General features: G+C 48.6%; 1 protein-coding gene across 1 annotated transcript in view; it reads right to left on the reverse strand.

Moving 5' to 3' along the window:
• Nucleotides 1-1,981: 1,981 nt before the first annotated feature.
• Nucleotides 1,982-22,956, reverse strand: part of LOC144137713 (uncharacterized) — a 30,295-nt gene continuing 9,320 nt past the window's right edge. The window contains exons 4-11 of the mRNA XM_077669649.1: nucleotides 20,651-20,789; nucleotides 19,174-19,416; nucleotides 13,458-13,619; nucleotides 11,765-11,974; nucleotides 6,349-6,434; nucleotides 5,791-5,956; nucleotides 3,219-3,367; nucleotides 1,982-2,685 (exon numbers count right to left, since the gene is read on the reverse strand). Of these exons, the coding sequence (XP_077525775.1) occupies nucleotides 2,467-2,685; nucleotides 3,219-3,367; nucleotides 5,791-5,956; nucleotides 6,349-6,434; nucleotides 11,765-11,974; nucleotides 13,458-13,619; nucleotides 19,174-19,416; nucleotides 20,651-20,789 (1,374 nt within the window). The 3' untranslated portion in view covers nucleotides 1,982-2,466. The remainder of the gene's footprint in view (nucleotides 2,686-3,218; nucleotides 3,368-5,790; nucleotides 5,957-6,348; nucleotides 6,435-11,764; nucleotides 11,975-13,457; nucleotides 13,620-19,173; nucleotides 19,417-20,650; nucleotides 20,790-22,956) is intronic.

Raw genomic sequence — 22,956 nt, forward strand, 5'->3', positions numbered from 1 at the left:
TAACCTTAGCACTTTGGCTACCCCGAAATTTGCGCCATTTGCTGGACGATAGCCTTGGCACTCTAGCTACCCTTAAATTTCCACCATTTGCTCAACTATAACCTTAGCACTATTACTACCCCGAAATATTCTCCATCGGCTGAAATACAGCCTTGGCACAAGAACTGCTTCACCAAAATTTGTGCCCATAGTTTGACTATAGCATTGGTGTTTGGACTACCCAAAAATTTTCGCCTTCGGCTGGACTGTAGACTGGGAACTATGGCTGCCTCAGAATTTCTACCATTCGCTCAAATATCACCTTAGCACTTTGACTACGACAAAATTTCTGCCATTGGCTGAACTATATAGCCTTGACACTTAAGCTGCCCCTAAGTTTCCCCTTTTCGCTCAACAATAAAGTTACCACCGATTACCTCAAAATGTTTTCCATCAACTGTAATATAGCCTGGGGCACTTTTGCTGCACCAAAAGTTCTGCCAATGGTTCTACTACAGCACTGACATTTCGACTGCCCCAAAATTTCCGCCAGCGACCTTGGTACTTTTACTGCCCCCAGAATTTCCACCACTGACTCAAGTGTTACCTAGCACTTGGGCTGCCCCTAAATTTCCACCATTCCATTTACTATACCTATAGCACTTTGACTACCCCAATATTTACGCCATCGGCTGGACACTATCTTGGCACTTTGGCTGCCCCTAAACTTCCACCATTCGCTGAACCATAACCACAGCACTTTGACTACCCCAAATTTTTCGCCATGGCCTGGACTATAAAATGGTTGCTTCGGCTGCCCCAAAATGTCCACCATTCGCTCAACTATAACCTTAGCACTGACTACCCCAACATTTCCACCATCACCTAGACTATCAGCACTGGCACTTTGGCTGCCCCTCAATTTCCACCATTCCCTCAAGGATGCCCTAAGTACCTTCACTACACCAAAATTTTCCATCGCCTTAGCACTTTAGCTGCTCCTAAATATCCATTTGTTTAACTATAACCTTAGCACTTTGACCACCCCCAAATTTTCGCCATCAGCTGAAATATAGCCTGGGAACTTTTGCTGCAGCCAAATTTCCACTTACCCCTCAACATTAACCTTAGCACTTTGATTACCCCCAAATTTTTGCCATCGGCTAAAATATAGCCTGGGAACCAAAATTGCTGCACCAAAATTTGTGCCCATGGTTCGACTATAGCACTGGCGCCTTGACTACCCCAAAATTTTCGCCAACAGCTGGACTGCGGACTGGGTGCTATGGCTGCTCCAGAATTTCCGCCATTCGCTCAACTACAACCTTGACACTTTCACTACCACAAAATTTCTGCCATCGGCTGAACTAACGGTTGGCACTTTACTGCCCCTAAATTTTCATTTTCCGCTCGACTATAACGTTAGCACTTTGACTGCCTCCTTTCGATGAACAAGTTCAACAAGCTCGGCCTTTTACACTGTTCTGTTGGTAGCAAGCTTCCTTTCGATGGACAAATTCTTCAACAAGCTCAATCTTTTACACTTTTTTGTTGGCCACCAGCCTCCTTTGGATGGACAAGTTCTTCAACAAGCTCCGTCTTTTACACCGTTCCATTTGCCCCAAGCCTCCTCTCAATGAAAAAGTTCTTTCCCTGCTCGTCGACCCTTGCACTGTTCCCCACCGCAACATCTCCCTTCGGCACTCACTAATATCTGACAGCCCAACCCTGTGGTCATACGACCACATGACTTGCAATGGGCAGGCCTCCCTCAGTAGGCTGCTGTCATGGTTACGTGCAACGATTCTGATGCCACAACAACACCATTTCATTTAAATCCTGCCGTTTTTAAGATCACAAAATGAAACGATGCCCGGCCATCCCTCTATGACAACAAAAAAGACACTGTGTTCACAGAAACTGTTGGTAGCACCACATGTATACGACGCCTTAGGGATCGGTGCAAAAGCATCGAAGTATTTTCGAAAAAAATATTCTAAACGCAAAAAGAAAAAGCATGTTAAAAGCAGAACCAATAGCTTTCGAACAGTTTTCTGCTTCTATAAACTCAGCACTACTCACCAATCATGACATGATAACCATTTCTGGCTCCGGCAACTAGTTATATTCTCGCTGTCTTTCTGATCAGCATTTTTCCACGCATGCTGGCATTGCACCGCAAGAAAGGGCAACTGGGCCCTACAACTTGCTATTATTAAGCGTCGCTAATATTTCAGTGTGTAGCGCCTTAGAAACTGCTGGAGCCTCCTAATGCAGGGAGGAACAACGTTTAAGAAAAACGCTGAAAGCATTGTCAGTTCATGGTGTGCAGCTTAAAAAAAATGTCCAAGGCCTAAGACGACGTGTCCAGTGTTCCCTGCTACACTGCAGTCGCCCAGATGCTCCTCTTCTTGGGCGGCACCGCTCCTCTTCTTGGGTGGCACTGCTCCTCTTCTTGGGCGGCCCCGCTCCTCTTCTTGGGTGGCTCTAAAGCAGCTGCACTGGGGTGACGGCAGGCAGGAGCGAGTTGACACAGTTCACCCACAGGTTGGCACACGGCGAGTGGTACTCGCGGCCACTGTACGACAGCTTGGAAGGCGCAATGTCCGCATTGTCCACGTTTAGCAGGCACACACCACAGGACCGGGCCGACTCCTCCCCACTGGGCAGCCACCGGGGATCCTCAGCGGGGGACACCTCCAGGCTCTGCGCAGTTACCCGCACACTTTCAACGTCAAGCAGGGCCCAAGCGGTGCGGTGTGCTACACCACGCAATGTAACATGGAGACACGCCAGGTACTAAAATGTTGGATGCTGTGAACAGGTGGGCAGCGTTAGTGTTGAAATTTAGAGCGTCGTAGTAAGGAGGCTGGGAGCAAGTAAGGAGCAAGCCCTGTCACTAGCAGGGCGGACCTGACCAGTTCGCCAGTTCATTTAGGCTGTACGAAGTAAATACTATTTTACCAACCCAATAAACGATGAAGAGTGTTTGTTTTATCACATTAGGCAATGCAAACACGAACAGACTTTTGACAAATTCGTTTCAGTGTCGCTTTAAAAACCGCCTGCCAACTGGTGCCACAATAAATTAGCAATTACGTATTGCAGATTCTTCGTTCAGGCCCGCAGTGATTGTTCCCCCCACCCCCTGGCAGCTCGGTGAGTGATGTCAGAGCCCCAAGCATGTCGTGGACGGGTCGTGGCCAGCGCCTGTGTACAGCATCGCAGGGGATACCCACCAGGAGGCAGGAGTTCTCGAGGAAGGAGGCCAGCCTCTGCCAGGTGGCCTGCACCTGGCCGCACAGACTGTCCACCTGGTCCGAGTGGAGGCCCAGAAGGCGCGATGCCAGGGCGATGCGCTGGCATACCCGGTACACCTCGCACAAGTCTGCACCACAGGAGGGAGAGAGGGCAACACTCACTGCGCAGCTGGTCTCTGATCCGTCCCCATCATGGAGCGTCTAGTGCGAATTCCACCACTTAGCTTTGGTGACGCACGGCTGGCGCACGCATCCAGACCGGCCGTGGACGTCGGCGACCACATTCACTAACCGACAGAACTCGAGAATGTTTCACGATGTACTTCGGCCTGGTTCTTCCTTAAAGGGGCCGTACCGACAAAACACAAGTTTGGTTCATTCGAAAGAGTGCCTCTTTGGAATCATACTGACACCACTTTCATAGTAAACTTCGCTGAAATAAGCTATATTATTAGGAAGAAAGAGAATGGCCATGCGACTCACTAGCTCATTTCCCACAACAGAACCTATGATGTCAAATGTGCCCAGCTGTGCGATTGGCTGAGGCCGGAAAAAGCAGATACAAATTAGGCAGGGCTTATAAGCTTGCCGAACGAGCTATTTGCACTTAAACATAATGCATAATAATCTTACTGAAGTAAGAACGGTGCGGTAAACAATTAAAGCTACGAAAATATACGTAAGCATAGAAGTACCGATGCACACTGCTGTTGGTACTGGGCGCATTATCTTGTTTTAGCTAGACAGCACTGCTGCGCTTTGGAGTTGTCTTACAAGACACTGGCCGACTGGCGTAAGCGATGTTGTCTTACGAGAGTGTGTCGAGCATACCCCTTGTTTCACGAAACGATTACTTTCTAAGTAGCAAAAACAAGCCTGAAAATGCAGTAAGAAAACAAAGCAACAGCGTACACCGGCCCATGGATGAGTATGGTAGCGCCATCTGGGAGGAATGGCGGCAAGCAAGGCTGCAGAGCCAAATGACACAGTAGAAGTTAGTTTGAATACGCGCACTTATGACTTCATTACTGATGTCCCGAAAACACGATTTGGCAGGAGAGTCAAAATTTTTTCTGAACTGATTGATTTCTCAGTGAATACAGCATCATTCGCTGCTGGACAAGCACTGGGGGCACTATAAAGCACGAAATCTTTCGAATGAAACAAACTTCTATTTTGTCCGCATGGCCCTTTTAACGGCCCCCTACTGACATCTCCCCAGATGATTCACCCAGGTTCCACTTTTCATTCGCTTCAAAACAAACTTTGGCGAGTCATAAAGCGGTTGAATGTCAGAGGACACGGGCGTTTCGGCTTCAGTATACTCCCTGTTGCAGTGCGTGCCAACCACACAATTTCTTACAATTAAACCTGCATTGCTGTATTTTTTAAATGAACGTTATTTAATTGAAAGTACATTACCTACACAGAGGTAGATGTGCTGCATTCAGCTTCAAGTTAACGCTCGGTGCATGCCAACATCCTGACCTTTTAGTAAACAAAAGCAATACATTCTGCACTGGCCTGAAAAACACAGTGCAGCCCTATAGAAAAAAAACTCGTTTTCACCTCCTTTATCATTTACAGGTTTACAGATGCGCAAATGCTTATACCAATGCCCAAAATTCAGTTTTAGAGCACACATCAGGCTGCGGCAGGTCAATGGTGAACACAAAAATGACAATCAAAGTTGCGTGTGACATAACCGCAAGCGACAAACAAAACTTGTCCACTACGCTAGGAAATATCTCGCAGGAATGACATCCATCGCTACTGTTCAAAGAAAGGACGAAGACGGCGTGCCACGGAGGGAATATGAGCTAGTAAAGAAAAAAAGGGCAGGATTAAACGAGCGTTCTCAGCCTAGCCATGGCCAAGGGTTCTGTTACTCAACATTTGTAGTCGTGAAACCTGGGAGGAACGGCCCTGTGAAATGCACACGATGGCGCAGCGCAACTTCAAGGTATGCGAGGCATCCCCTGACCCCAGCGGCCTTGCCCTTGAACGGTTCCTGCCTTGGCTTGCTGCTCAAAGCATCGCACCGGCCCCCTAGAACCCAGAGAGATGTCCAGAATCCCCTGACCTTAGCGGCCTTGCCCTTGAACGGTTCCTGCCTTGGCTGGCTGCTGCTCGCAGGACATCTCAGCGAATGTGAAGAACATCCATAGCATCAGTCGGCAAAGCAAGATGCTCGAGGTTTTGAATACCTAAGGAATGAGGGCGGCTTGGGCACAAGCCAAAAGGGGGCAGTGGTCGAGGGCAAGGCCTCCGAGACAGAGCAGCGCGAGGTATGCAGGCCTCACTAGCCTTGAAGCCACTGCACCATCAAACATAGGTGTAGTGTAATATAGTGTAATAGTGTAATAAACATAGGTGTATTTGTAACAGTAATGGAGTCGATGGACAAGCCAGTCAGTGAGCCAATCCTAGCCTTCCTCCCTCCCTAGTGGCGCCCCCTGCAGGCGCGCCTCTATATGTCTTAACAGTGCCCGTGGGGAGGAGCTTGGCAACTCCTGCGCATCCAGTAACTGCTCAGGAGGCCAGTACTCACTGCGAACGTAGGCGCCGCCTTCCTCGGTGTCCAGGGCCTCCCGACAGACCTGGCTGCTGGCGTCCCGGTTGAAGATGGAGTCGGCCTCCGCGACCAGCTCCAGCACGCTCTCCAGGCAGCGGGCCCAGCTGTCCATGCATGCCGCCTCGCCCCCGACCACCTCCTCCTGGGGGAAGGACAGTGAACCAAAACAAGCTTTAAGAAAGATTTAAACCCTTGTAAGAAATGCCTCAATAAATAAATTTCAAAGCATTGTATTTCTTCACCAAATGCCGCTAAGTTAAAACCATATTTGAAATCAGCCTAAAAAACGGCTTAAGACCGCCACTTTTCATCTAGCTGGCACTAAAATAAAATATATTGTCTAAAGACCCACCTCGTCCCTTAAATTAAGCAAGCGCACAAGTTCACCATTCCCTTTCCAGGCACCCCTTCCACCCACTAGCTCTTGTCCTTGCACGGATGGATCAGTTTCTGCTTCACCACGTGTTGAGACCTGTGACCGCAGATAGCTGCAGTGGCAGACACATTCGCACCTTGTGCGCAGACGGGCCTCACCTGGTTGAGTCCCCGGATGACACTGTACTTGTCCAGCAGCAGAATCGGCTGGCTCGTTGCATCCGGCTGAGCGTCCGACGCCCCATCTAAAGAGAGGACGAGAGGCTGCAGCTGGCAGCATGCCTGGCCCAAAAGGGTTGGTGCAAGCAAGACCCACACACCCTTCCAGCATGCCAAGTAAAGGGCGGCCCTAATCTTTAGCCCCCCTAGTAGCACAGTGTTGCTCATACACACGCACTTCCAACGAAAGCGCCTGTACAGTGAAACTTCGATACTACAGCCCCGTTACAATGAACAACTACCCTTACGCCCACTTGATACAAGATGGTAACTTGCTGTAGTTTCTGCATAACAAAGCCTCTGCAGTTCAAGAAAGCTGACCCGGAAGCAAAATTTCGCCACGACAACGAAGGCTGTGGGGAAAGCATTGAGTTGGGGCAAATGCAACAACGAAGGCAGGCGAGCCTCCTGGAGTGGGCGGCTTTGCTCTGCCAAGAGTAGACGTAAGCAGCTCCATTCTTTGCTGCCTCTACACCGTGCTAGAGCAAAGGCTCCTGTTCTCAATCAACATTGCATGCTATGACAGGGAGCAAAGTGAACCAACCGCCAGCTCACGTGCTGTCGAATGATTTTGCATGAGCCATTTGGCATGAGTAAAGTAACGATTCCTTGCTGTTTTCTTTCGCTAGCTTTTCTTGTTTTCGCAAGCTACTTTGGTGGTGAGCGCATGCTCTCTTGCATGTAAATTGTCAATCGATACGGACATTGGCTATAACAAACTAAGGGTTATAACAAAGTATTTACGCCCACTATTCAACTTCGTTATAACGAGGTTTCACTGTATGCGGGTTTTCTTCCCATAGCCTCAATGCATAAACTCACACTCCCAAGTCAACTTATTGTTACAGTTGAACCTCGTTATAAGAGACATGGATGTAAGAGACAAATTGGTATAAGAGACACTATTCACCCACATGGTTGGCTGCCCTATCTTTCCCGTTAAATTGCCTCTTCTATAACAGACATCGGATGTAAAAGGCATATAAGGGACAAGTCATCCTTGAGCTTTAATCAATAATCTCACTTGTAACAGACATTTTAACTTCAGATGCAGTGCCACCAGTCACTGATTGCAGTTGCTTCCATTGTGGAAACACAGGTGGACGACAGACGCCTGCAGTCGCTATTTATTATAACTTCAGCAAACACACAGTGGTTCAGTCAGCTGTGAAATGATGTTGAGAAGCCCTGCCAATGGAAATGCAACTTACAGAAGTGGTTGAAGCTTACTGCCATCCATTGGTGCGTGACCGCACATGCGGGCTCTCCCACTCGCATAGCTCCCAATCAAGAAGCACTGCAGATGTTGAGTCCTGCAAGCGTAATGAATAATCCGAGCACACAGCGGAAGGAGCTGTGCACTCTGGCTATTCATCAGGCTTGTGAACTCAACAACTACGATTCATCTTCCACAAACAGTGAAAGGAAAAAAAGCTTGTAGAATCGGTTGTAAAAAACAGTGTAAATACAGTCATGAAGCAAACAAAGATTCAGAACTGTTTCAGAAATTCTGGGGGCCAAACGTAAATTAGAATGAATCTTCTGCAACATGCTGTACCATTCTTTCGAGCTTATTTTAGTCATATGGTGCCCACATTGAACTAGGGTCTGATTAGTAAGTGAAAACATGGTTCCCTGCTTATAAGAGACATCTCGTATAAGAGACAGAAACTGCTGCCTGCTACTTGTCTCTTATAAAGGGGTTCCACTGTATTACCAAGATACCGTTATATGTGGTATCGTTATAAGTGGACTGCACTGCACAAGGGCTCGTGTGCGCAAAATGGTGCGCTGCCACGCTTAACCTCTCTTCATCGTACACTATAGCGAAAGTTGACACCTTGATTCCTTTTCTTTTTTTTTTCTAAGAGGGGGGGGGGGGGGGCGTAATCAGCAACCAGGCACAAATCAGCTTGTTTGGCCCTGAGGTTTTGCCATTGGTTTAGACATGGTCACTTAGGTCATCCCAAAGAATCGATTGATTGATTGTAGGGTTTTACGCGCCGACGCAACGCAGGCGATGAGGCGCGCCGTAGTGGAGGGCTCCGGATTAATTTTGACCACCTGGGGATCTTTAACGTGCGCCGAAATCTCGTACACACGGGCGTTTTTGCTTTTCGCCTCCATCAGAAAAGCGGCCGCCGCGGCCGGGAATCGAACCCGCGACCTCGTGCTCAGCAGCGCAACGCCTTAGCCACTGAGCCACCGCGGCGGGTCATTCCCAAAGAATCAACCTTACCACAAATATAAGACGCAACAGCGGTTACAGCATATACTGCGCTGTGGAACTGCAAAGGCTAACTGCTGCCTTCAGCCACAGTGCAACAGGCGACTAAGATGCAATGTTTGAACCCCCTGCCGCCAGCATGAACGACCAGTCAAACCCCACGATAACAAAATCCCGTAAGGACGAAATTCCTGCGGCAACAAAATATTTTCGGATCCCCGGCGGACATCCATAGAAGCCCATGTATTCTATATCTTGCGGCAACAAAATGTTTTTGGAAAGCGATACCGTGTTACCAAATTTCACTGCACGTCTAATCGGCATTTTATCTACCCGTTTTTTTTTTTTTTTTCAATTCCTCTGATGCCCTGGGGCGAAATGGCGCAATAAAAAAAAAATCTACCCATTTGAAGCTAACAGTGTCCAAAAAGTGCTCAAATGCATTTTTTTTCACACTCGAAGTGCGTAAACTTCTGCCACAGTGCGCTTGCATGGCCGCCGCCATATTTGTTTAGATAAAAGACCATGCAACAGGTGGCCGTGGAGGCAGCCTCACAGCGACACCACCAGGGGGCGACACATGGTGACTCACAGCATGTCTTTTCTAAGGCTTGGGCTGTCGCTTTTATAGCCCGCGTTCGTGCATTCATTGTGTGCGTGGCAATCAGCAAGTTTGCTCTGAATCAAAAGTGGAAGTTTTTATCGCTACGAGATAAGGCAGCCGTCATTGTTCAAGTCAGTGGCCCAAGTGCAGGAAGGGAAGATAGCGCCGACGAGTAAACCACTCTTTAATGGTGCACATGCACAAAACAAAACCGTGATGGCTGTGGCCTTTCTGGACGTCAACAAAGCAGCGCTCACTTAGTTTTGCAAACAGCATTGGAACAATGAGGTGCCACTGTCAGAGACAGTTCGTCAACAGAAGAAGCTGGACTTGGCTTGCATGCTCGGACGTACTCGGTGCCGCGGACCAGGGATAAAAACGTGCTGAGAAGGTGAAACCACGGGACGTTATGCGTTTGGATGCATTTGATATGGTTGTTATTAGGTTCGCACGACCAGCAATGGAGCACTTCTTGTAGCGTGTGAGCTGAGCTGTGAAGTTTTACTGCAAGGTAAGGCTTGCAAAGTGTTATAACCGACTTTTACAAATAGATTTTCGGTTTGTGTGCGATTTTTCTGTCGTTTATGTTCCATTTTCGCAGCAACGAAATTCCCGCAAAAGCGAATGTTTTGGCTTCCCCGCCAGACTTGTTATTGCAAGGTTCGATTCGATGGTGGTTTATTTAACACAAAGAAACAACATACCATGAGTATATACAGACTGTACTACACAGACTGTATATACAGACTGCACTACACAGACTGTATATACAGACTGTACTACACAGCTTTGCACGCGCTGGCTGCCACAAAACTCCCACTTCCCCTTCTAGCCACCACAATGGCTGCCAGCTACGTTGCTGCACAACCTAGCTGCTCAAAAATGGCCACGTTTGGCTGAATGCACAATTTCTGGAGTTCCCATGGGTCATTATGAAACGTTTCCTAATTAACTTCTCCCGTACGTTTCATTTCATTTTTTTTTATTGCGGAAGTTTGCTATTCAGCATAAGGGGAAATTAAATGTACAGATACACCCCGGATTCCCGAAGGAATCGGAGCAGCAGATAGATAATCAAACACAGACACAAAAGATTAAAGCCGTTCCACTCAATGTGAAAGCTGTCGGAAGTGCAGAGTAGTGATTTGCCATAATGGGCTGTAGCACCGTTATGTTATCCCCTCACTGCTACCACCCAACGCATTTCAAATTTCCTAACTTCGCAGCGCTCTCGCGCCCCCTGCCTGAAACTGCACCAGTGGGAGTTCTGTTCTTTTTGTGCTCGCTTTACCTCCCGCACGTGCCGGCGTTGCACAGCCACTTTTTTTCGCTTACTATCGTAAAAATCAACCCAACGAGCAGTCCCAACTACCGTATAATGCGGAATATAGGTCGAGGCGGCATATAGGTCGACCCCCCTACCTTGTAGCCGAAAAATGTAAAAAAAAAAATTAGGTACCAACCATTGTTTTATTGAGACTATAACTTGTTTCGTCTCAGATTACTCATTTAAAACTGTCTGAAGTATCGTCGGACGACTGCTTCTGGCTCGCTGTCGCCCACACAGCAGGTCGTCCTCGGTGCAGTCCAGGGAATTGCTTATGCAGCACTTACTAATTAAACACTCGCAAGACCATGTCATCGTGAAGCGAGCGCAAAGCATGGGACACTCGTGTGCAGACCGTGGCGACAGCCAGTCTGTGCAGGCGGTCAGCAAACATCTCGGGGTATCCATTCGTAGAGACATCGCACGATGCTAGCGGACAAAATTTGCCCCTATGTACAGCAGCACAAGTGCACAGAGCAGCGCCCATGAAGCGAGGTCTTCCGAGCGTTGCATACCGAGCGCTGCCCCCTCAGCTAACGCCGCTAGCAACAGTTTTTTGGTGATACCGAACTGGTGCAAGGCGGACACGTCATTGGCCTTGGAAAACCCCCAACTTTTCTTTTTAAATGCTGCTGTGAACTGGCACCAAGTGCCTTAACTCATTTTGAGCAAGAAGAAAATAGCACGCACACATTCGCCGACAGCGATAGAAGCGACAAAACAAAGATGGCGTCGCGTCCGATTGATGGTGGTGGCGATGGCGCTTTTGGGGTTTGGATGGGCTCGATGGGCTGCCCGGTCGCCAGATGACAACTGCCAAATGACTGCAATATAGGTCGAGGGGTGACTTTTCGGCAAATTTTTCTGTAAAAAATCTCGACCTATATTCCGCATTATACGGTAAATGAACACGGGCACTGCCGGTTAACTACGTATATTTTGCCTCAAATGTGCCTGCAGTTTTCTGTGTGCTAAAAAACAGCGAGACCTATGACAAGCGCCAGCGGTTCACAAGTTTCGAATGCTTATGACTACATAAACCGCTTGGCTTTCGAAGCCTCTGGGTTACGCCGTGACGACAGCCACTACCACGGAACACCGTATGGTTCTACTTGGGTCCAGCGAGCGAGCTACGACAAGGCGAGCTCCGAAAGTGCTTTGCACTTAAAAGGCACGACACGCATTCTTGGCCTCTCACCTGCCTCCTCGGGGGACCCTTCTTCCTGGCTGTCAACTCTGGCAGCAGTGCTGCCTCTGCCCTCGTCCGAGCCAGCCGTCCTCGCCGAAGTGGTCTCCTCATCGTCGCTGTTGGCCACCCGGAAGTCCAGGCTCAGCACCGACCCGTGCCGACTGGACAGGGACCCCTCGCGAGCCCCAAAGTCCAGGCTGTTGACCGACAGTCCATCACCTGCACACAGCTCTGCTTGTTATAAGGAACAACCGCACTGGGGCGAGACAAGCTAGCACAAGGTGGGCAACAGTGACGTCACAGTTACCGCATTTTCGCGCGTATAACCCACACCAAAAATGCAAAAATTTCAGTGGCAAAGTAGGGGTGCGGATAATACACGGGGTTTATCCTTTAGTGCAGCTTCACTGCAATGCACGTTGTGCCATGAAGCTCCTACGCAGTAACACTGACTAAGCCTTCCATTGCAGCAATTGTGCAAAACATACAAGGACAAGGATGAAAAAACAAGGACAAGCGCACTCTAACAACTGGATTTTATTAGTGCATTGCGACTTTCACCTTGCCGTCAGTGCATTCTACTTGCTAAATATACGCTTTTCAGTATACATAGTATGTGATGCGTTTCTTGAGCAGCAGCTTTGGTGCAGCCTTTCCTGTATCAAATGTGTGGGTAATACGTGGATTTTTTTTTCTTTTCTGGCAGGCTGAAAGTGGGGGTGCGGATTATATGCAAAGGTGGGTTATACGCGTGAAAACACAATATACCATCCGTTCGTGCATTGATTGCTAGGGGTGTGCATATATCCAATTTGGGACTGCGAATCAAATCAGATCTTTGCCAACGCATTTATAGAGCTTCCCAAACACAGCTGCAAAGGAAAAAAAATAATAACCCATGCAGTCGGGACTTATCACATCTAAGTGTTCATGAACCAGTCTTTGATAATGAAATGGGGGAAGAGAATTAAAAATAAGACGAGATGGCAAAAGTGGTGAATAAAAATGTAGCACACATTTAGGGAGCAAAAATGCGGGTCCCTCCTCAACATGCTGTGAACATAGAAAGCACATCTGACTGGTCCCTCCAGCCACTAAGAAGAGGCTAGGCACGCCAGTGGATTTGTATGAGCAGTACTGCCTTAGTGCAAGTATTCCCAATGCCACTGTACAAGGGTAACTATACTCTCGATACCGGAAGTGCGAAGAAAAAGAAAGGACCTCCGGAAGCCGCATTGCCCATTCTATTTTGCGCATGTTTTGTGCGCTTATGTAGGTTACAAAATCGCTAAAGTGATTTCCCGCGCTTTCATACACGCCCTGTGTATGGCAGAACCATGGCCGACCTCACTGTTTTGTGAGCACGCCAACACACTGCGGAGGCCGGTAGAGGCGTTGCTTTGATCGCCCCGCCTCCGGAGCTGAGTGGCTGAGCTGCCTAGATGCAGTAGGCCTACATTTGCATCGGAAATTTGATGGCCGCTTTCAATAAAAGTGCTGATGGCGACTTCTTATTGTGATTCTGGTCTATAAATGGTATTCGCTGAAAAGTTCAGCTGTCAATTTCTTCGCTCGGCAACACTGGAAACAGCCACGTTCGTGCCGCTTCAGCACAGACATGGCGCAGCCTGTGCCACTATGCCCGCAGGGCGCACAGCTGAAGGACGACGTTTAAAGAGCGCGGGAAGCAGAGGGGTAGTACCTATGGAGACGCTGTCGTGGGACTGCGAAGAGAAAGCGCCGCACAGGGGTTCATCCAGCAGGTTGGGCTTCTCGGGAGTGCTGGGGGCGATCACCTGGACGTGGCAGAAGTCCCCAAAGTCGTCCACTTCGGGCAGCGGGTTGTGCCACGTCTCGGCTGCGTCTGCAAGTGGGGATACACACACAAAGACACACACACCTGTGATGAACAGCCGCTCCTGAGTCCACTCTGGCTTGGACTTCTTCCGCCCAGCCTCCACACGAATGCTGCCTAGGCGGTGCTTGTGTTAACTTGGGTCTGGCAACACACGCACCACCCATCGAACCACCGTCCTCGAGTTTGTTACCTAGCATCCCCCTTTGAACTTTCCCCGAGACAATTTATTTGTTCTGAAAGATAACTCTCTCCTCTTTCTTTTATCATAGCAAGACAGTCTTACGAAATCTCTTTCTGTGTGCTATATTCGATAACCTCTTCCAATTCATGTTTATCCATGCTACAGTTTGATCTTAACAGAGTGTCTAATTAGTGTGGCCCAAACCACCATACCGTGAAGTTCCGAAAGAACGCCCACCCAAATACAGAGATATCAAGTGAAAAAAAACAGGATGGGCAATCTTTCGGGTCACGTGCAAAAAACTAGAAAGAAGTGGCCACACCCCCAACCAAAACTGCGGAGATATCAAGAAAAAAAAATACCAGATGGGCGAGCCTTCGCCTCAAGTGCAGAAAGGACAAATAAGTGACCGCATCAACACATGAATAGATTATTCGAGTTTATTTTCTGCACTCATCGGCGCTAAAACCATCGATTTTTGGGGGGTGGACGATGTTTGGGGTCTTTTAGTAAATTGAATATTTCACCCCCAAAGGGGGGTGGGTGATGTTTCGGGGGCGGGCGTTCGCTCGGAACTTTGCGGTAGGTAGTCATGCAACTCAGACACTGACAGACACAGACAGGTTGCATGCAAGCCATTGTGTAGTTTTGTTCACCACTGAGGCCACTCTGACCAGTCGACTCGCCACTGGGTTCTCCATCAAACCACTGATGTGAGCCGTGTAGTTCTTCCTGAGGGAACTACGAGCTCCCCTCACTCAACACGGTGCAAAGTTGCTCAAGCTGTAAGAAGGAACCTGTTAAAGATGACAGTCTTTCTTGGGATACTTGAAAATGACATTTCTGGTCTGCCTGTCTGTATGTTTGCCAGCCTGTCTGCCCCTCAATTCAGCCACCTGGCAAAAAGTTGAAGGATTTCTTGAACGGGAAGTTTATAAGGGCGAAAGGGCGAAACACTTTCAAACTGCCAAATGTGGTAGCACTTGTAGTAGCAAAAATAAAACATTTGCAGTATTTGATGTAAAAATTTCTCCCACCTCCCCTCGCGGGAACCCCTGTGTAGGTGCGAGGCATAGGGGATTCCGTTGTTGTTTCCGTTAGGTTGATTCTCCCATCGCGACAAACGTGCCGTGAACCCCCTGCCGCGGCTATGACGCAACACAATCCAACACAATCCACTTTAATCCAATCCAAATCCAATCCAATCCAATGCCCCTCGCAAGAGAGTGTTCGCTATCGGAGAGGAGAGGGGGTGAGCGGCGGAGAGCGCAGCTCGCGCGGCGAGGAGAATGGGGGAGGGGTGTGGACGGACAACAACAACGCCGTATGGAGGGACAAGGCGAGTGAATGAGATGCAGTCGCATCTAAAACAAATACATAATTGATATTAGCAGTGCTCTTTTAAAATTAAGGATAGATGTGGGCATAACTTTTGTGACGGCAAACAAAAAAACACATTAAAAAAATATTTGAACAGCAGTGCAAACGTGGGAAAATACAATTGAATTCAGCAAACCTTCATTGCATTCATCACGGCAGGGCCGAGACTAAAGGGGAACATTGTGAGAGGTGGGCAAGAGGGAGAGGAGAGGCAATTACGGCCGTGCTCCAAGTGAAGCAAGCAAATACACGGCCAGTTTTTGACTCCCGCTGCCCCAGACCACCCCGGTGCCATGCTCCAACCTCTTTATCACGTTCCAATTTGCGGTGTTTGTTTTTAATGCGCATCATTACCAGGCTCACTGGGCGAAAACGCCGTCGGCATAACAAACCCCAATCTAGCAAATGGCCCGTAGATTCCCACTGGATTCACTGGAAGGCGCAAGCTGGCCTAAGGCGTGCGCCGCGTCTACGTCCACAGGCAAGACCGCGAAGCCTGCTGGTGACCCCACCACCACCATGCACCGAGACGTACGCACCTACCTGGGCAGGCTGCGAGCACAGCTAGACAGGGTTACCAGGGGCCGCGGAAAGGCACCAACAAAACTCAGACAACCCTTCGCCACAACACTCCAAGCACAGTTTGGCGACCCACTCACAAAAAAAGGAATGCTCTCCTCACATTTACCTCACCTAGGTGCTGCTTTTAGGGGCGAAGAAGCCGCTTAGGGGCTGGGGCTGTCGGCGCCTCATGTCGTCGTCGTAAGTGTTGTCTCACGTAGTCACGGTACTAAAACACCGGGAAACTCGTTTATGCCTCACGCTAGAATTTAAGACGTACTAAAAGACACCGTGACCCTCGTCTACGCCTCGCGCTAGAGAGCTTCGTGCTTCAAAGACAAGAGACTTTTACCGCAAAGCTGTATACCTCTACCCCCCAACGGTTTCATATCCATTGGCAAAAACACCAAAGCACCAAGAACACACTTATACATTGCATGCTTCACCCCAGGGTTCATGTTAGTGGAGATGGCCCGAGATTTATTGTCTGGTGGCTTGCCCAAGAGTAGGCAATGTGTCATCCTGGCTAACCAACTTGCGGTGAAACTCCTGCACACTTTTTTGAGGCACTGGGGGCCTCCCACAGGGAAGGGGTAATGCCACGGACGTTCGATTCTTCCGCAGTTATGCAAATGATCGTCCTCGGAAAGGACAGAGACTGAGAAGTGAGGGACCTTCCATTTTTCGTCGCATCGGCTTCCCCCCAAAGGGTACAGTGTAAGCAAATTCTGCGTTCAAGGCTCATCTTGCATTTGTGATCCCCTGGGCCACTCACCCTGAGCAGAAGAAGACCCTCTAAACTGCGAGCTGCTTCCAATGCTACAGGGCCCCAAGTAGCCACTGCCACAGCTGAAGAGAGGAGCATTGTTTGTGGACGGCAGAGAGATAGGCCAGTCGAGCCCACGTGTAACAAAGTTGCCCATCACGGTAAATTCGTTCGTAATGCCCACGGTTCATAATAAGCGTAATAAGTAGAAGTCGTAACTTAAGACACAAAATGCCCCCTTTTTGCTTGTGTACGTATCAAGCTTATTTAACTCTTTCGTTACCGTGAGAAATTGACCAATTTTGAGGGGTCTAACAAAACATTTTTCTGTGCTATACATACTGGTTAGGCACACATTGCAGTGACATAAAATGCAGATTATTCCACGCGCTTTCCAACGACACCAGTTTTAATAATGTTTTCATAAATAATGATTGCGAAAAAAATTATCAAATTCAAAATTTTTGTCCAAGCGTCGAAGAAAATAAAAAATAGGAAGTTGTGTATAATATACCACCACTAGTAGAAAAAATTTAGAATATACATTTTGTAGGTAAACATTTCAAAAACCTGTCCTGGAAAAAAGATCGCGTTGCGCGGTACAATTTGTCAGATATAAAAGAAAATGTTAGCACGCGTGGTGCCCGTGCCTTGCGGTGAAGCCCAACCTCTATTTCAAATATTGCTATTTTGGATGGTTCTCTAGAAGAAATCTGGTGGTTTGACATCATTAATGACCCCAATTAGCCTTCACGTGATTTATAAACACTTTGTCAATGATTATGACCAACACAATATTGAAGGCAAGCAAGCTATGCGAAAAAATCCGCTTGGAGTTGAAAACCAAACTCTGTGGTCGATGCGTGTTGACGTTCTGATCATCGCTTATCAGTCAGAACTTTAATTTGCGGTTTATTATCATGTTCTGACTCGCTCTGGTAGCCCTGCTAGCAGGAATAAGGTACGATGCGCTAGAATCGTGCCCAGGAGCTTTCACCAAGCCGTCGTCGTGCTATGAAGAGAGTTCAGCGTTGCAAGCCTACTACGTTGCAGCGCCACCTAACAATTTTGAAAAGAAACAATTACAAGGCTGTTGGAGACTTTGTCAGAATAGACAGCTCTACTAAGAAGCGACACTAGACTTCCAAAAATACCCTCGGACAAAACCGAAACTGGCCAGTGAGCAGCTGGCGGTGTGCAAGGCCGATTGGTAGCGTTCTCCTCGTCTGAACTGATATCCGCCGACTCGGTGTTATCTTTTGACTTCCACCTGAAGCTGTAATCACAGAAGTAAGGCGTGGGTTAAGTGGAAGCACGAGCGGCACACCTGTTTCGAGGCACAGTAGTGGGCAACGGAGGCGCCATGGCAAATGAGCTTGTAGTTGGGTAACTGGGTAGTAGCGCCAAATATGAATTTCGCAACGCAAAAACGAAACCGAAACAGTTGGAAACTGGCTGAAAATGCCAGGCACACTTGCTAGACATGCGAGGGACCATCAGAAATAAGATTTGGCAGAATAAAGCTATCCTTTCTCCGAACCAAACATCACTAGTGAATAGCTGGTGTCATTTTCAAGTAATTATCACCTCTCAACGCTGTCGGATTACAAAGCTGACAACATTATTTGGTACTTGACTTGCCAGGAGCCTTTTGACAAAAAAAAATTATGGTAATGTAGCCTAACCACGAGTGGCATGTGTTTTTGTCAAGTGCAGCGGCCACGCCCCCTTCCTCAAAAACACACGCACCTCCCCTCGCAAGAAACGCTGTCAAAAATCTTAATGTCGCCTGAGCGGGAAAATTTTAACTGATTCTAAAAGAGCAGTGCCTAGGCTAACCACTGGCCGCATTAGGCGTACGAGAAACGACTACAACATGTCGAAATAGGCAATATAAATCATGAATCACCGGTGATCGATTTGAATAGGCGTGGTAACGAAAGAGTTAAGCTAATAGCATGATGTAAGAGAACAAAAAGACATTTTAAGCAATCATTCTTTGTACCGACAAATGCCTAGTTTGAAGTTCGTGCCTAAATTTGAATTTTTGTGCCTAAAAATGCTTTTTTCACAGCTTTCGTGATAGTGATGTGCTAAGTCCGCAGGCCTACCCACCTTACAAGATGCCCCGCGTTTTCTTGGCTTTTGTGACACTGCTTGTTGCAGTTTGCGGATGTGTTTCAGTACAACTGTCGGTTACTGGGCAGCACCTGCGGATTGCTGCCAGTATGACTTAGAGGGGAGACATCAAAGGCAGCAGTGATGAGTGCTTTCCGCAACTTTCCACTTCATTCGCGTTGTAATTGCAGATTTACACACATTATATGAAGCCGACCTCTGCTTTGGCCCACCACTGCTGTTAGCGTAGGCTTCAGACAGACGCCTTCCAGCCCCGCAAAAGTGGACTAAACATTGTGGCTGTCTCAATGAACACGCTATTAACGCCACACCTGCTGTTTTTTCTCTTGCAATGTGATGCGTTTCTCGAGTTCAGCTCCGTGTCCCCATCTGACGAGCAGACAGATCTGATATTCAACCATGATCCCCCTATGTACGTCGCCAAGCAGACATTACTGCCACACCATGAACATGAGCACACACCGAGTAACGCTGACTTAAGCACGAATCACTAAAGCACTGAATGTGCCCCAAAGGGGGCAACAGACACTCACCTGAGTGCTGAGGCAATGGCCCCAGCGATGGTACGTCCTGGGTGGGCAGCAGGTCTTTGAGCGCACTGTACCGGTCCCCAGTTGGCGGCGGTGCTGGACTCAGAGAGGAAGGGGGAAATGCAGCCTGGAAGTCCGCAAAGTCGTCCTCCTCTGGCGGTCCGATGTCCGTTCTCGGGGGGCTGGTTGCTGCTGCTGCTGCTTCCTTGCTCGGTGCTGACTTGAAGTCGTCAAAGTCATCGTCACCTGGGAGGTGGTTTAGGGGGAAACGCGGTGCAAGGCAAGATCAGATGAAGAAAGTTTGCAGGGATAAATTGGTCACAGTTAGCACAGGCCTGGGACAATTGGAGGTCTATGGGTTTGGCCTTTGCCCTGCAGTGGGCATAGACAGGATGATGATGATGATGGGGGTGGTAGTAGTGATGATGATGACAACAATGCAAGGCTACAACCATAGGCACTTTCACGTATCACTCACCCAACTTCCACCAATCAACTGCGTTAGCCCTGCAAAACAAAGTCCTCAAATGCCTTTCAATTAGCACGCTTTACACTTGCCCTGCTCTGTGACTTCACACGCATACTCTGACGCAGAGAAAATAAATAAATACTGTTACACCCGCTTTAGTTGAGCCCGTTTATGAACTTAATCAACGTGCTGACCTTGCCTATTACATCAGTAAAGTTCAATAAATGGATCCCTCGTAAGAAGACCACAAAGCCAGCAGACGAAAAAACCAAGTTTCTTCTGAAAAAAAAAAAAGAGGGGGCAGACCAGCTGGAAGTGAAGAAAACTTAAAGGAGCACTGACACCAATTTTCGCTTCCTTCACTCAACAGAATACCCTGGCTGAAATATGAGGCCTGCGATGTGAAAAACATAGTTGAATTGGATCTCCTTTATCGCGCCGATGGAGCAACGCACGGAGCAGCACTCAGCAAATGGACATCAGCGTGACATCATCCAGTCAAAGCAAAAATAAGTGACGCGGCAGCGCTCGTCAAAAACTCGTAACGTCACTTCATGCGCGCAGCCCCACGAGCGGAGAGCGGGCGCAACACCCTCTCAAGCGGGCGCCGGTGACATCCGCACAAAGTGGTGAGGTCAGGCAGGGATTCTGTCATATGCGCCGTTCGGGATGAAAGCGCGGGAATTTGAAACGAACGATTTTCAGGCCGTTCAGTGTAAGTAACTATCGCACGCTGAAGTATTTGAAGTATTTGAAGGTTCGCCAGGCCATTAAATAAAAGCAATAAAAGTGTAACATAAAATTTTCGTGTCAGTGCTCCTTTAATGCTCGCGCACTGATGGCGCTCACGACACAGCTGCCGTACCATAGCCATAGCAGAGAACTCTGTTCCCGGATGTGACCTGTGAACAATGCAGTGCACAGGACGGCGGACATTCCAGCAGTAGGAACAGGGAGAGAAGGGCTGGCAGCACACTTTCGCAAACACCTTTGCTGGCGGTGAGAGCGTACCTGCTGGCCCAGCGGGGTGCTGCGGCTGGCTCGGTGGCGGCCAGGGCCTGCTGCTGCCGTTGGGTGGGCAGGGGGGGAACACGGGTACAGGCAGCTGGGGCAGCCGGGCTAGCAGCTCCAGTGAGGGGGCGTGGCCCGCCTGCATGCCACCCCAGGGGCACACCGTCAGCGCCCAGGACAGCCCTCGGCTCCCACCAGAGTGACGGGAGGACATCGAGTGGCCTTACAAACATTGCACGCCTGACAGACAAGCGGAACGCCTCCCTTTCACAAAACACGCCCACAGGTTACAGCCGCAGGTTACACCCAATATTTGCTCCCAAACAATGTTTATACCAACCTCCCCCCACCCCAACGGAAAAAAATACTGACTGTCACATATGCAATCAGTCTAAGCAAGAAAACTAATTCAACTGTCTAAGAATCTGGAGCACCTCATCGGTACCACTCGCAAACTTCAGGCTTGGCCCGATGTGCACACCACGGACCGGTTTCACAGGTCCTCACACGTCGAGCCAATCGTACCTGGTGCTGTAGCCATCCCCGTGGTCATGTTTGCTCGGTGTACCAAAAGCATTAGCTGCCTGTAGTTCTCTTAATTTCCCATCCTTCCCACTCCACCGCACTGGCTGCATGTTTGATTCTACAAGGCGTACATACAAGCTGTCGCGGGAGTCGCAAGGAGGAGCACCCCGAGCCACCGGAAGCTGGCACACCGCACTTCCACTTGTTGCCTCCAAGGCAACGCAACCAGCATTGCAAAGGCAGTTAAAGGGACCCAGCAACACTCTTTGAGCTGTGCAAGTAAACCTGCACGATGTTCAGATTACACTGGCAGGAATAACTTAGTCAAATATTACGTGTGCATGTGAAGCGGTGAGCACGCAAATCGCTGTGAAAGACACGGGAAAACCAACTGCACTCTCTCCAATTTTATTTTTTATGCACCCCTGGCATGGCCTAAACGACGTCCTTGAGGCCATGGCTGTCCTATTGGCTGTCACTGGTCAACTTTGCAGCTTCGTTCTCACATTTCCGGTGACCATCCGCTGTCGTTGGCACTGTGTACTAGCCTCTTCTATGCCTGAACCTGTACGCATATATTTGGCGTCTTTTGTGTTTTGAGTGCGCCCGGAGCTTGAGTGACAAACTCAATGCTCCCCTTTCAACGAGACCATTCGACAATAAGCGTTTATTGCTTCAAAAACACCCTACCAGCCTGCGCGCTCGCTTTCGAGCAGACAGCCATGCCTGCTTTTTTGTGACACCAGACCAGAAATAGACCATTTCGCGTTGCGGATAAAAGGAGAACACTCCCCGGCTTGTGATATATCGAAGGCCGCCAAAGAGAACACCGTGAGCCGCCCCCCTCTCCAGGACAGAGCGCGCAGGTTTCGTCGCGTTGGCCATGGTCGAGTTGAGAGGGAACGATTATGCGCGATTTCTCATCGCGCGTAGTTTCGGTGATAGTGAACTGATTTTCATAATTCTTGCGGGAGGAGATTTTTGGGACTTCACCCCAAAATACATTCCGAGTAGTCAACAGTAAGTGCTGCAGGGTCCCTTTAAGTTGGCAATCCCTGTGCACAACCTCCACTCTGTGACTCTCTGCTACTCCATTGCTTGGCCTGCTTACAGAATGACACAAAAATGTACAGAGCCCCACAAAAATATTGCCACATGCCCCATCTATTTCCTCGCACGATAACGATATCATCCCAGGATTGCCTCACGACAAGAACTTTATCGTATCTCCGAAACAAGCGCCTGCTCCGAGGGGAGTTTCATTTGGGCGAGTTTTGAAGAAAGTTGTCGCAGCTTTGTGAAACAGTATAATAAATAAAAAAACAAAAATCGGGGTAATCCGAAAAACAAAAAAACTCCGGTGCATGACGGAATTAATACTTTTGCACACAGATGCAAATTACATTACCAAAAATATTCCGCGCAATCTTTGTTTAAACTTTCTTTTTCACCAGTCCACAAGCAATAGCAAAGCCAGCTTCTTGAAACTACAATGAATCTGATCTGATTCATTATACCGATACCAGCTTCCACGGCCTTGTGTACACCATGTCTGGCTGCTGGTAACAATTGCGGCTTTAACTTCACCGGCCAGTCTGTACACATACAAAGAGTGAGGGAAGTGCCCTGAGGTGTTTCTTACTTCCTTCGACTTCACTGAAAAGCCGCCAGAACCCTATCCTCGTATAGTCTGGCCAAAAAGACTAAAACATACATAATACAATAGCTGAAATAGGCCACCAGCGCACAAGTACCGTATTTACTCGCGTATAATCGCACTT

This window comes from Haemaphysalis longicornis, unplaced genomic scaffold (genome assembly GCF_048455015.1).
Source record: "Haemaphysalis longicornis isolate Haplotype H1 unplaced genomic scaffold, Haemaphysalis longicornis Haplotype H1 scaffold_477, whole genome shotgun sequence".
NCBI lineage: Eukaryota > Metazoa > Arthropoda > Arachnida > Ixodida > Ixodidae > Haemaphysalis > Haemaphysalis longicornis.